Genomic DNA, 12,809 nt, shown 5'->3' with positions numbered 1-12,809 from the left:
CTCGCGCGGACAGAGACGGCCATATTTGTGGGAATAAGCGAGCGGAGCGACCCGTGCGATTCTTATGATCCGGTCAACCGCCCGCGTCACTTAGTTTTCACTCGCATTTAATGTCAACCACAACAAAGAAATGCCTCGCGGAATAAAGCTCTAGTTACACCATATGATATCTTTTGGCCCCGCGCTGGAGTCCTCGCTCAAAATGGAGGTGCAGAGCGTAAGCAGTGAGGTATGTCACACATATGACCACGTTAATGGACTTGTATTGATTATCGGTGTCATCAATTACAGCTTTGTGTGTTTTTGGTGATATGAGCGAGTGTGTCCCTGTTGCGCGGGTGCGCGCACGCAGAGTGGAGACTCGCGTGACGACACCTTTAGCTTGAGCCGTTAGCTTGTGATAATGATGCTACTATTCATGAATCCTGCACAAAACTAATGCAAATTACGTTTCCAGAAGCGACACCATGTTTATGTTGTGTGTAAACCACGAGTCTGCGAGTGAAATGACTTTGTTATAATGACGATAAGCCTGCGCTTGTTGATCGGATTCACCTTATGAGTCATGACTAAAGCGCACGCACGCGCACTCGCCGAATGTCAAAGTAAACTATATAACGCCGCTATCATTTGCTTTCATTTAATTACAGTCTGTTAATTACATGCCGATTACGCTATCAACTCCAGTCTATACGCTAAAAAAGATGCGAGATATTAGGAATTTCTTCCATATCTGTAAATATCCTGTTCTTTCTGTTTGTTTTGCTTTAACTGCCTGGTATTTAGCTAAGTTATACGTTACGTAAATATTAAATAGACTTACTGTATTTGGACCACTATTATTATGCACTTAAAGTGTTTATCTCACGCACAACGGTGTCTACTGCAAACTAGTTATTAGTTTAAGCTTTGGAATGTAAAAATATAGATTATAAATATAGATAAAGCATCTAGCATCCAAAGATCAGAATGAGATTTCATTTTTTTGTGTTCATAGTAGCTATATGACACTGGGCTTTGCTGTGTTTGATCATTAAAGATCTGTCTCTGTCAGTTGTAAAACATTTTAATCTGTTTTAGGCTACTGGTCAAAGATGTAATAGATGTGATAAGTGCTTTTCAATGATTGAGCTGAACCAGCGACGCCAGATGCATTGCACTGTTCTGCATGGTTATGATGCATTTATGGTGACAATTATAATGGTTTTGGAGTAGTTCTGATGTTTTCATTTGCTTTTTGGAGAATGAGTCCTGTGATGATTATACATTAGTATACATTGTTGTTGTTATTTATAATGAAAAATGAACTAAGGCAGGTTTAATAATTACTGCACAGTAAAATTTAGAGAGTTCATGTGGAGCAGCATTTATCAAAAACTGAGTCACTTCAGTCCTTGTTTGTGAGCTGTATGCATATGAATGAACAGTGTAGAGCTATGAAATGCAATGCATAGTTATTTCAGTCATGGTATTTGATATTTAATAATTGCATTAAGCCATTTCATAAAAAAAAAAATCAATCCCAGTTTTTAAAATTAAATAAATCCCATGAAGTTATGTAAATATTAGGACAGTGGAAGATACTGACAATTGTTTTTAACAATTAATTCATGGTTTCTGTAGGATTACATGATTGATTATTAACCAACCCTTTGCATTGTGCATAATCACTTGCATGCAGCTAAAATATATATTGTGGTGGTAATTTAAAGTCAGCTCTATTTGTGATAAACTTATTATTTGGTATTGACTAGTGATTGCCTATTAAAAATCAGGTTTTGGATTTTGTGAATGAGTTCAGGCCAACATGACTCGTGAATTTGTGTGTGATTTAATATTCATGAACTTAGCATGAACACTGGAGCATTTTAAAGCTGCGATTCATCAGCGCACCGCTCACTGATGACCTACACGGCCCATCACAGTCATTTCTGTTCAGCACATGAGCACAATGGCAAATCATTGCTGTTTAAGAACGTACTCAGCATCGCTCAAATGTTTGCGGGAAATGGCCGTTTTTAAAATTCCTGTACCGATTGGTACTGTATTCCAGTATCGTGACAACCCTACTACTAACTATACATGTATACATTTATGATTTGAAAATACATAAACTGTAGCTTATTTTCAGAAAATTAACTATTTTTTAAGTGTAGTTGCTGACTGACCTTTATATTGCCAGGGCTAGGGATGCAACGATTAATCGATTTCACTATTAACCACGCTTTAATTTATCACGGTTAACTAATTGTAAAGGCTTTTCAACACCGCATTTCTGCACAGAACAAAACTGCTGCAACTAAACGAATACACACGCACACTGGATTAACTATGGCTGAGGCTAACTAATGGTCGTTCATAAGTCTTTTGCACACGCAAAATCATTATTTCCAATGGAGGCACGTGATTTGTGCGTGTGTATTGGGAGTGACGCGACACCCTTTCCATGTGCATCTCGAAAACATCTAACCTTTTCAGAATGCCGCAAGCGCACCTTGCTTTATGTGACAAATTTTCTATGGAATATAGACCTTTCTACTGTGGTCCAAAAATGAAAACATCAAACATTTTTGTAATCTAGTTGATCAAAAGTGTCGTTCAGACAGAGGTTCAACAGCCTTTGACTACATTTGTTCTCTTTAAAAGAGAAATACTTACATTACATGATTAAATACTTTTATATAGATTTACATTAGACAAAAACTATTTTTTAAATATTCTTATTTTTATTTATTTATTCATTGTTGTGTGATTTATTAATACTTCAGCTTTAATGCCACAAAGCTTTTTTTTCACTTATTTTTAAGTCCAAAAAGAAATGGACTATTGTTTGTTTATTATTTTGTGTTGTATTTATTGGTTGCTGAGCAGCTATAAATTACACTTTAAAATATAAGCAGTTTTCATGAGATTTTTCTAAACTAGTCGTGTTTTGAAATTGAGTGCATAATAACCGCGAAACCGTGATTATTCCTCAGACTATAATCTTACAACCGAAATCTGTAATCGTTGCATCTCTAGCCAGGGCTAATAAACCTGCCCAAATAACGTTTTTTTTTTTTTTTCTTTCAATTTTGGCATCAGGCAACTTTTTATTAAAGATCTTTGGCTAGTAACATGACAGCAATAATATCAGCACTGGTTTGCATTTTTGATTTTTGAGAGATTTAAAAAGTTTAAAGTTGCTGAACATTAAAAATCCTAATGTTTTCTTTTTTCCTCAGGTTAATGGGCATCAGATCATGGATGAGCCAATGGAGGAGGAGTCCTACACACACTGTGTGAGTAATTGTGTAAAATTCTGCTACTCATCCAGTGAACTCTCTTGAGGGTCTTGAGGGTATTATGTTTATTGATGTGGGTTTATGAAGGACTGATACTGGCCAGGCTGATCCAGAGCTGACATTAGTCTATAAGGCTACGGACTGTGTGTATGGAAAACTCTTAAAGATATAGAATAAAAAATGAAACGCCATAATTTACTCTCCCTCAACCTGTTCCAAACCAGTTTCAGTTTCTTGCTTCTGTTGAGTATTAAAAAACATTTTGAAGAAAGTTGGAAACAATCAGCAATTATTAACTTTCCTAGTATTTTATTTTTTATTTCAGTAGCTATGTTTCCATCCACCTGTTTTTCTGCACATATTGAATATGCGCATAACAAGTTGATGGAAATGCCAAGATGCGCAAAAATTCTGAAAATGCACATAAAAGAACATATGCACATAACTGAGAAGGATAAACATCTTATTCGTTTAGAAAAGATGCGCATAAACTAAAATGGGAACACTTTTACCAAACAAATTCAAGTATGCGCATTATTAAAGTCATGTGATTTTGTTATAAGAGGTCATGTGATGATAAAAATGTGTGTGAATGGACAAACAAGCAGGCTGACTGCATTGCGAAACATCTGAAATGTTGTTTTGGTCATTCTAACACGCCTTAAATGTTTCAGTATTAGTGTTATTATATTATTAATGACCTCCAGAATCAAGAGCGTCTGTGCTTCGCATCTCACGCCTTCAAAAGCCACCACCTGTTCATTGCATGTCGGCATTGCCTTCTGAGGCGCAAGTGATTTATGAAATAAAGAAAATATTGACGCCACTTCTCATACTGCAGCAAATTCGGTTTTTACTGTTGATATTTGGCGCCAGTTAAACAGGAAGTGACTATTTTGTTCTTTTACTCGTTGGATTGAAACTCGATATTCCCGATAAACTCGATAAACGCGACATTCCAGTTTTGCGCTTAAATTTAATTGACATTTTTGGATTGAAGCATAGCTGGTGGTTACTTTTTTCAACATTGTTCAAAATATCTTCTCCTGTGTTCAACATAAGAAAGAAAAAAGTAAATATTTGGAACCACTTCAGAGAAAGTAAACAGAGGAAATGTTAATTTATGGGTGAAATTTCCCTTTAAGAAAAGAAAGCTGTAAAACATCTTTTAAACATGGTTTGGAGCAAGCTAAAATTTCAGCAAGCTAAACTATATGTAGTCTTTCAAAAACAAAACAAAAAAAACAATGTGAAAAAACCCTTCAGCGTCATGAGGGGACAGTAGCTGAGCACTGTTGAGTCCTGCCTTGTTCTTGTCTAAAACTGAAAAACGCAAGCAACAAATTAAGAAATAATAATAAAAAGCTCATAACCGTATTGTTACTTGAAATTTACATTTCAAGTGCTGCAAACTTTATAACTTTATAAGTCAACAGAAGTGGTAACTAGGGTTGCACAATACTAGAAATGTTTATGTCATGTCATTGTTGAGTATTGCGATTAACAATATTTATTATGATATAACATTTCCATAACCTAGAAAATTTGTATTTTTATAAGATGATTTTAAATCATTTATTTATGCATTAATATTAAAGTAAACAGGTAATTTATATTTGTCAGATCTAATTTTAATTCAGACAAAAAAAAAAAAAAAAAAACAGTAAAGCTGCAAACATTTAGGCCCAATCCCAATTCTACCCCTTACCCCTACACCTCGTTTTGTGTGTTCACATGAAGGGGTAGGGGTGTCCCAATTCTCTTTAGCATGAAGGCGTAGGGCTAAGGGGAAGGGGTAGAAAACCCATCGAACTGAGATTTTTTTCAGGACCACACTTGAAACCAAGGGGTAATAAAATTTCCCAGAATACACCAGCCATGACGGTAGCATAGCTGCATCCGGAAGTAAGGAGATCCACAAATTAGTATTTTTGTCATTATTATGAATTTTTACAACACACAAGAACATGTTTTAATACATTCATAACCGCGCTCGTGTTTTACCGTCATGCTTTAAAAAAAAAACGCTAAAATAAAAAAAAGCTAAATTTGGCTATCTATAATCCCTAATAATAACTCCTGTACAGCAGTCCCAGAACATTCTGTCACTCAATGACACTCGAATCCCCTGTCAGAAAAGTCTAGTGACTGAGAATGAGCTTTTTACAGTGTCTGCTATAATGTTAATGTTGTTTTCTTGTGTTTACATAGATGAATATGGCCACTGTAAATGCACAGTATAGTTACGATTTAATTGCCACGTTATATCCTTATGATAACATAATATATGGCTTCAATGATTTCCTGAAGATAAATACCAAAAAATAAAGCAACTGAAATAACTACAGCAGTCGCGATCGTCTGATCTCACATGAAACAAGAGATCGCGATGACATATGATGACGTGTGCAGGTGCTGTAGTGGTGTCTCAATTCTTAGGGGTAAATTTTGAAGCCCTTCCCATTCACACTCTGTTTCAAAGGCCAAGGGTAGGGGTACAAAAATAGAATTAGGAGTGGGCCTTAGTCTTTAAAACACCATGAATAAAGGGAAAACCTCTGACTCTGATTGGCTGTTGTCATTTTCCTGTCTTGTCTCAACTCCTGCCATTAGGATATATTTTCCGCTCTGGGTTTAACTTTGAGAAGCTCTAGCCCGTAGCAGAACAGCAACTACTGGGGGTTGGGATTAAGATAGTAAGGTCCCATCTGATTGGTCAAATTCAAATAAACAACCAATGCATAAAATAAATGTGATGTCTACAATAGCTATATTGCAAATGCTATTATCACGATAATTTTGCGATATATAGAGCAGCCCTATTTTTAATGTTACTTTGTTAACTTGACTTATCTGCATAGTCATGGATATTATTGGGTATAATTAGTGGTGTGCCTACTATTAACTATTAACAAGTGCTGTTTTTACCCATTAGTAAAAATAAACCGAAATTACCTTCTAGTATTTTTTTCTATATTTTAATCTACTAGTATTTTGTATTAGGCCCTGGATGTGTTGCATTCACTTCAAAACAGCCTGAATTGTAGATAGAGCCTGTGGATAGATGCTTGGAGGTGTTGCTGGTGAGTTTCAATTTTAAAGACGTGGCACTGCACGTCCCAACATGCCACATCACTTTTTGTTTGGTGTGTGACCCCCCCCCCCCCTAGTTTCTGAATCAGGTGGCGTGCATCACTGATGTTGATGTAAGGTAGAGTAGGGCTGCACGATCCTGACTAAAATGAGAATCACTTTTTTTTTTTTTTGCTCAAAATCAAGATCTACAGATACGTGGTCAAATAAAAGTTAATATAAGTAGGCTATTATAATTGTTATTTCTCAAACGTATGGTAAAACAACACTAATAATATTAGGCTTATGTGTAGGTCTACTGCTGGTTAAAAGTCTGAATTTAAATGGACTTGGAATGGTGGATTTGAGCAGACTGTCAATATGTCCTGTTTGTTAATTCACAGTAAATTGATGGCATCAGAACACAACTATTCATAATTCTGAAGTTGAATTATTATGTTTGAGACATATGCTTGTCATTTGAAAACATTATTAGACCATTTTTTTCAGTGGTAAAATGAAACATTTAGCATTATCAGATTTCTTCCTGCATTATATTCAGCATCATTGTGTTCGCTGTGAAAGAAAAAAACATGTCAAATGCTTGTCGTAATCATAACAGTAAAATGTGTGCACCGGTTTCACTTTCACTTCCAAGTGCGGCTCATGGCTGCTGTCACTGTGAGAAAAAACACAGCAAATCATACCTCCCGCACGGCCCTCAAACAATCGCTCTGTGCAACAAAGTGAACGTTATTTACAACTTTATTAGATGATATTCACAACCTATGTAGGTTCTGTTCACTAAAGTAGGCATTATTGGCGTGCACGCTCATTCTCTGTAGGAAACAGCAGCTCGCGGTCAGCTCACCTGTGATTTCGCGGCCTCATTACATTACGCAAACATCATTACATTAAGACAGAAATGATATTTTTGTGTAAATTATACTTTATACATAAAGTATGTGACACTTTTTACGCCATTTAGAGGTGTCCATGTTGCTGTAAAGACTTGTGCGACCGCCTTTATGCTTCTCTCCTGACCTTGAAAAAATAATTGGCTGAATCATAGAAAATCTGATCGTGTGTGGGTCGAATGGAGATCGTGATCTGTTTTTCGATTAATTGTGCAGCCCTAGTAGAGAGGATGTATTAACTTTATTATTTTTTTCACTTTATTTAATGCTAGTATAACTTTATTGACTAGGGACTGTTTACTTGTATGACACTATACGACACTTACAGTTGGGGGAAATGTATTGAACACATTCATGTTTTTTCCTGGGAATAATATTTCTAAACAAGCTGTTAACATGGAATTGAACCAGATTTTGGTAAATACAACACAACATACAATACAATACAAACATAAAAATAAAACAAAAACAAATCAGAAAAAGGAGTTGTGCGTAATAATGAAATGACACACGGAGAAATTACTGAACTACTGAAATGCATTTAATTAGCTTTTTTTGGTGATGGCAGCTTAAAGTATGTGGAAAATGATGGAGTCTTGATTGGTTCTGTAGGTCTCGTTTTCCAAATCTGATCTTTAATTTCTATTGGATTTAATCATATGATTGGCTGGGCCTTTTCACAGCTTGATTTTGGTAATGTAGATGTTGGACTAAAGCAGCTGATATTAATTTACAATGAGGAAGGGCAGAGGGTTGCCGAAGAACTACTGAGAGATTTCAACTGCTGTCTGGGCTTTCACACCTCTCTTTCTTCATGTGTTCAATACTTTTCCTGTGTCATTTCATTGTATTACACACAACTTTTTGTAAACTAATTAGATTTGTTTTCTTTGCATATATGGATTTATTTGGTTGTTACCAACATCTGGGGAAAATTAAGTCAACAGCACCTTTAGAAAAATGTTTACTGAGAAAAATGGTGACGTATTCAATACTTATTTCCCCCACTGTTTAAGATGTGAAGCTAGACTTTTTAATTTCCATTTACTTAGTTTTTTTTTTATTAAACACTACAACAAAAAATGTTTGACTTTAATTATTCAAGTAAACTTTAGCATCTTTGCTGATTAACTATTTTGGACTAATATGTTAGCATGTGTGCATCTGATGTGCAACATCTACAAGTTGTCTTCACTTCAAACTCGTGCTGTGCTTCATGTAGCATGTCACTGCCTCAAGTTAAATTTAAAAATCTAAATATTCAGTGGACCTCAAATCTAATGAAGAAAAATAGCTGCAATTAATAATGTATGTTCATTATTTAACAAAAGTAAGTATTGCATGTCTGTGTTTGTGTGTGCAGGATGAGGGAGCTTATAAAGAGATTCCCATCACTCATCATGTGAAGGAGGGCTGCGAGAAGGCCGATCCCAGCCAGTTTGAGCTGCTCAAGGTTTTGGGACAAGGCTCCTTTGGGAAGGTCTCTGATTTTTTTTTACTTTATATGTGTTACTGACGGTGCTGTATTGTATGTATATTTATGGTTTGATAGATGGTTTTGGTACAACAGGGAGAACAAAAAAAGCTGTTTTGAAATTGATTTCAGTATTTTGCAGCATTATTTTCTAACAGATTCACTGATTCATCTGATTGAAAAACAAAAGCAACACAATTATTGTAAAAACATACTGAAATGGGCTACATTCAGCGACAATTCTTACGAACAAATCTGTTCTTGAAGTGGACATGAAATAAAAAATGTACTCTTCCTATTTTTATATGTATATTGTATTAAAGACTGTATGCACTATTACTGTGTGGTTCTATACCACCTTAGAGGACTGGTTATTCAATTGATGTCCAAAGAATAGGAGAAAAGAAGTCAGACACAAAATATTATGTTCAATGAAGGTATTAATTTCTTTATGATTGTGTAAACATAAATAGTCACCATACAAATAAAATAAAATTGCGTAGGCCCATGTAAATAACAAACAATTATCATATAAGAATGACAATAATTACAGTACTCAGGTGGTAGTATAGTGGTGAAATAAGTCCCAATAGTTTCAGAGAATAGGTCCACCTTATAAAGAGGAGGTGCAGTGATCACTTTAGCTGTCAATCCTTAAAAGTGATGTTATCAATCAGCATGGAACATAGTCCGGGTATTATCTTCGTATGCCGTGAATGTATATAATGCATGATGGGATGTGTGTGTATTAAAGTAAGTGCTCAGATGGATTTAAATGCTTATGTATATAAATATATATAGGTGGTTGCGAGTCATTATACGCGTGTGTGTGCGCGCGCGTGTGTGTGTGCGTGTGCGTGTGTGTGTGTGTGTGGTTCTATAATGAAAGAGTGCATCGACACACAACACTGATGTACTCACGGTGACCTGAGTTCGATACCCAGCTCGTGGTCTTTTTTTGATCCTGTTGCCGTTTTTATGCTCCCCGTTCATTCCTGTCTACACTCTTTACTACCCTATCCAATTAAGGTCAAAACTCCTGAAATATGTTGATTAAAAAAACTAATAAAAGGATAAATGAATGAATGATTGATTTATTTTTAAAAGTCTTTAAAAGTCAGCATTGTTCAGCTATTTAGGCTCTATTTAGGCCCCATATTTGTTATCAAGGGGTGTGGAAGTAATGTTATTGAGGCCAGCAGGTGACACTTAACCTGTGGTCTAGGGGTGGGCGGTACACCGGTGTCATAGTCATCACCGGTGTGACATTGCGCCACGACATGGATTTTCTAATATCGTCAATACCGTAATAAATCAATTATGCGCCTTGAACGGCTGCATTTAAATCAATAATAGCTAATTCTAAATAATAAGGCATTCAATTTTTGAATTTTCGAATCTCGATGCGTTGCATTCACCGCGTGTTCAGCGCAAATGTCCGCTAAATATAAAATCTAACACTGTAAACATCATCGCCAAAGAAACTCACCTTTACTAAGTTTACAATGAAACTACAGCTCATAACGAAGAGCGGAATTGCGCTGGTGGTCATCGCGAGAGTCCTGCTCTGTCTGCTCATAAGTGCGGCTGACTCGCCTGCTTTATTCCAGAAACACAGAGAAATGAAGATCAGCTCATAACGAGACTGAGCATTTACAATGACCCAAACCAAAACTCTAAAGAGTGATAGAAGTGAGACTTTCTTTTGTCCGTTCTTCCTTGAGATGTATATTATTTAGCTATTGAAAGTAATACCATGATATTATACCGTCACCGTTCAAAAGATGAAAAATACCGTGATATTAATTTTAGGACATATCGCCCACCCCTACTGTGGTCTGTGTGAGTCCTAATGCCCCAGTATATTAAAGTGGACACCATACTGTCAGTGAGCACCATCTTTCGGATGAGACGTTATGCCGAGGTCCTGACTCTCTGTGGTCATTAAAAATCCCATCACACTACATGCACAGAGAGTAGGGGTGTTACCCCGGTGTCCTGGCTAAATTCCCTCACACTGGAGCATTTTAAAGCCACGATTCATCAGCGAGTCACTCGTATGTCAGCTTGTAGACAAACCAGCTGATCGATGTGACTTAAAACATTCCTGTATCGATTGGTACCGAATTCCAGTAGCGTGACAACTCTAGGCTGTAGTAGCACATAGAACTATAGTAATGCTATTCAGATTTAATACTTTGTGCTATGTCTTGATTTGTGTGTTTTAAAAGTGTGAGATGCAACAACTGCTCAACATTTAATGTGACCACAGCACATAAGGTGTTTTTAAGTTCTGTTCTCTAGAAAATCCATGAACATAATTACTGCTGGAGAAGAACAGTTTTAGTTCGCTCAAATATGTGTGAAAATGTGACTCATGGTCCCCGAACATGTAATGGACTGATGCTGCAGAATTCTGGCCAAGACTTGTTGCTTATGTCCGTTTATAAGAAGACTTGACTGTCATACAGTTTGACATAAACGTACTGAGTCATGGTTATAGAGCTGAGGACATGTTTGTTCAGTCTGACAAGCAGATCCGCTGTCCTGAAGTGTTTAACTCTAACCCTGATCAAACAGACCTTTCTGTAACTGTCTAGTAATCCTCAAGACCTTTGGCTGCATGATCTGAAAATTTTGGCTCCTGACTTCTTGACTCACTTCTCTGTCAGGGAGCATGTGGACAGACTTTTTGGACAGACTTCTACGGCAGCATCAAGCTTTTAATAACGAATAGCAAAAGTGTCTTGAAAAATATCTAGTCAAATATTATTTACTGTTATCACGACAAAGATAAAAAAAATCGGTTATTAGAAATGAGTTATTAAAACTAATATGTTTAGAAATGTGTTGAAAAAAAAAAAACTTCTCTCCGTAAACAGAAATTGGGGGAAAAAATAAACAGGGGGGCGGGCTAATAATTATGACTTTAACTTTATATTGACCACCAGCTCAACTTTTAGATCCTATGCAGTAGCATCTCGCTCAATTTTTCAAAATAATTTTCCCATTTAAACCTTCTTCTGTAGTTTCATGTACTAAGACTGACAGAAAATAAAGGTGTCCTATTTTCTAGTTTGAAATGCTTAGGAACTACACTGTCATTCTGGTGTTTTTTTTTTTTTTTTGACATTTTTGAGCAGGATGCTAATGGTCTAATCGATTCAATTATCTATGCTAAGCTAAAATGATCCCACCAGTCACAGATCAGCTGAATGGATTTAAAAATAGTATAGCTCAACTGTTTGACCCAAGGGAATTTGTTAAATGACACTTTTTCCCCAAAAAAGAGGAGCGTTCCTTTTGTTATTTTGTGTTTGGTACCAAAAGTCATGTATCCATATTTGGTTTGGAATGACCAAATATTTTAGTGTCCTTAGCTTACAACCTACTTTGCATCATCATTATAGAAATGTGTGGCTCTGGGTAGCTAATGTGCTTGTGACTTGTCATTAAAAGGGTCATACAGATTTATTTTTACTACTTCAGAAACATCACGGTGCCATGAAAACAGACCACTTTATACATTGTGTTATCCAGTGGAGTAATTAATTAGACAATTATGGACTTCAGGTGTTAACTACATGTTGTAAACAATCATTTATGCTGGTTTTAGGAAAATTGTATATCCATTTTTTTGTGTGTGTGTCTATTTTAACAGTAATGTAATTTTTGAACTTTCCTCAGGTGTTTTTGGTCCGGAAGTTGATGGGTCCAGATGCTGGCCAGCTTTATGCAATGAAGGTGCTCAAAAAGGCATCTTTAAAAGGTCAGCGAGTGTCTTGATCCGTGTGAGTAGTTAGTCGGCACACTTCCAGTGTTATTGTTTACCAGTGTGTGTGTTGTGTTGCAGTGAGGGACAGAGTTCGCACTAAAATGGAGAGAGATATTTTGGTGGAGGTCAATCATCCTTTCATTGTGAAGTTGCACTATGGTAAGACTCAGATGAAATGTTTTAGAGAATCTATTAATGATTTACACTGTTTATTGGTTTACTCTAGTGTTGGGCGATGTTGACCAATTTGGCATAGTACGATGTCTATTGTGAAACATCACGAAGGA

General features: G+C 36.2%; 1 protein-coding gene across 1 annotated transcript in view; it reads left to right on the top strand.

Moving 5' to 3' along the window:
- The window catches only part of rps6kal (ribosomal protein S6 kinase a, like), a 65,425-nt gene continuing 52,616 nt past the window's right edge, over positions 1-12,809 (top strand). The window contains exons 1-5 of the mRNA XM_056472547.1: positions 1-229; positions 3,225-3,281; positions 8,637-8,753; positions 12,435-12,516; positions 12,601-12,681. Of these exons, the coding sequence (XP_056328522.1) occupies positions 164-229; positions 3,225-3,281; positions 8,637-8,753; positions 12,435-12,516; positions 12,601-12,681 (403 nt within the window). The 5' untranslated portion in view covers positions 1-163. The remainder of the gene's footprint in view (positions 230-3,224; positions 3,282-8,636; positions 8,754-12,434; positions 12,517-12,600; positions 12,682-12,809) is intronic.

This window comes from Danio aesculapii, chromosome 14, assembly GCF_903798145.1.
Source record: "Danio aesculapii chromosome 14, fDanAes4.1, whole genome shotgun sequence".
In the NCBI taxonomy this organism is placed as follows: Eukaryota; Metazoa; Chordata; class Actinopteri; order Cypriniformes; family Danionidae; genus Danio; species Danio aesculapii.
The sequence above is the reverse complement of the archived record's forward strand: the minus strand, read 5'-3'. Positions and strand labels throughout refer to the sequence as shown.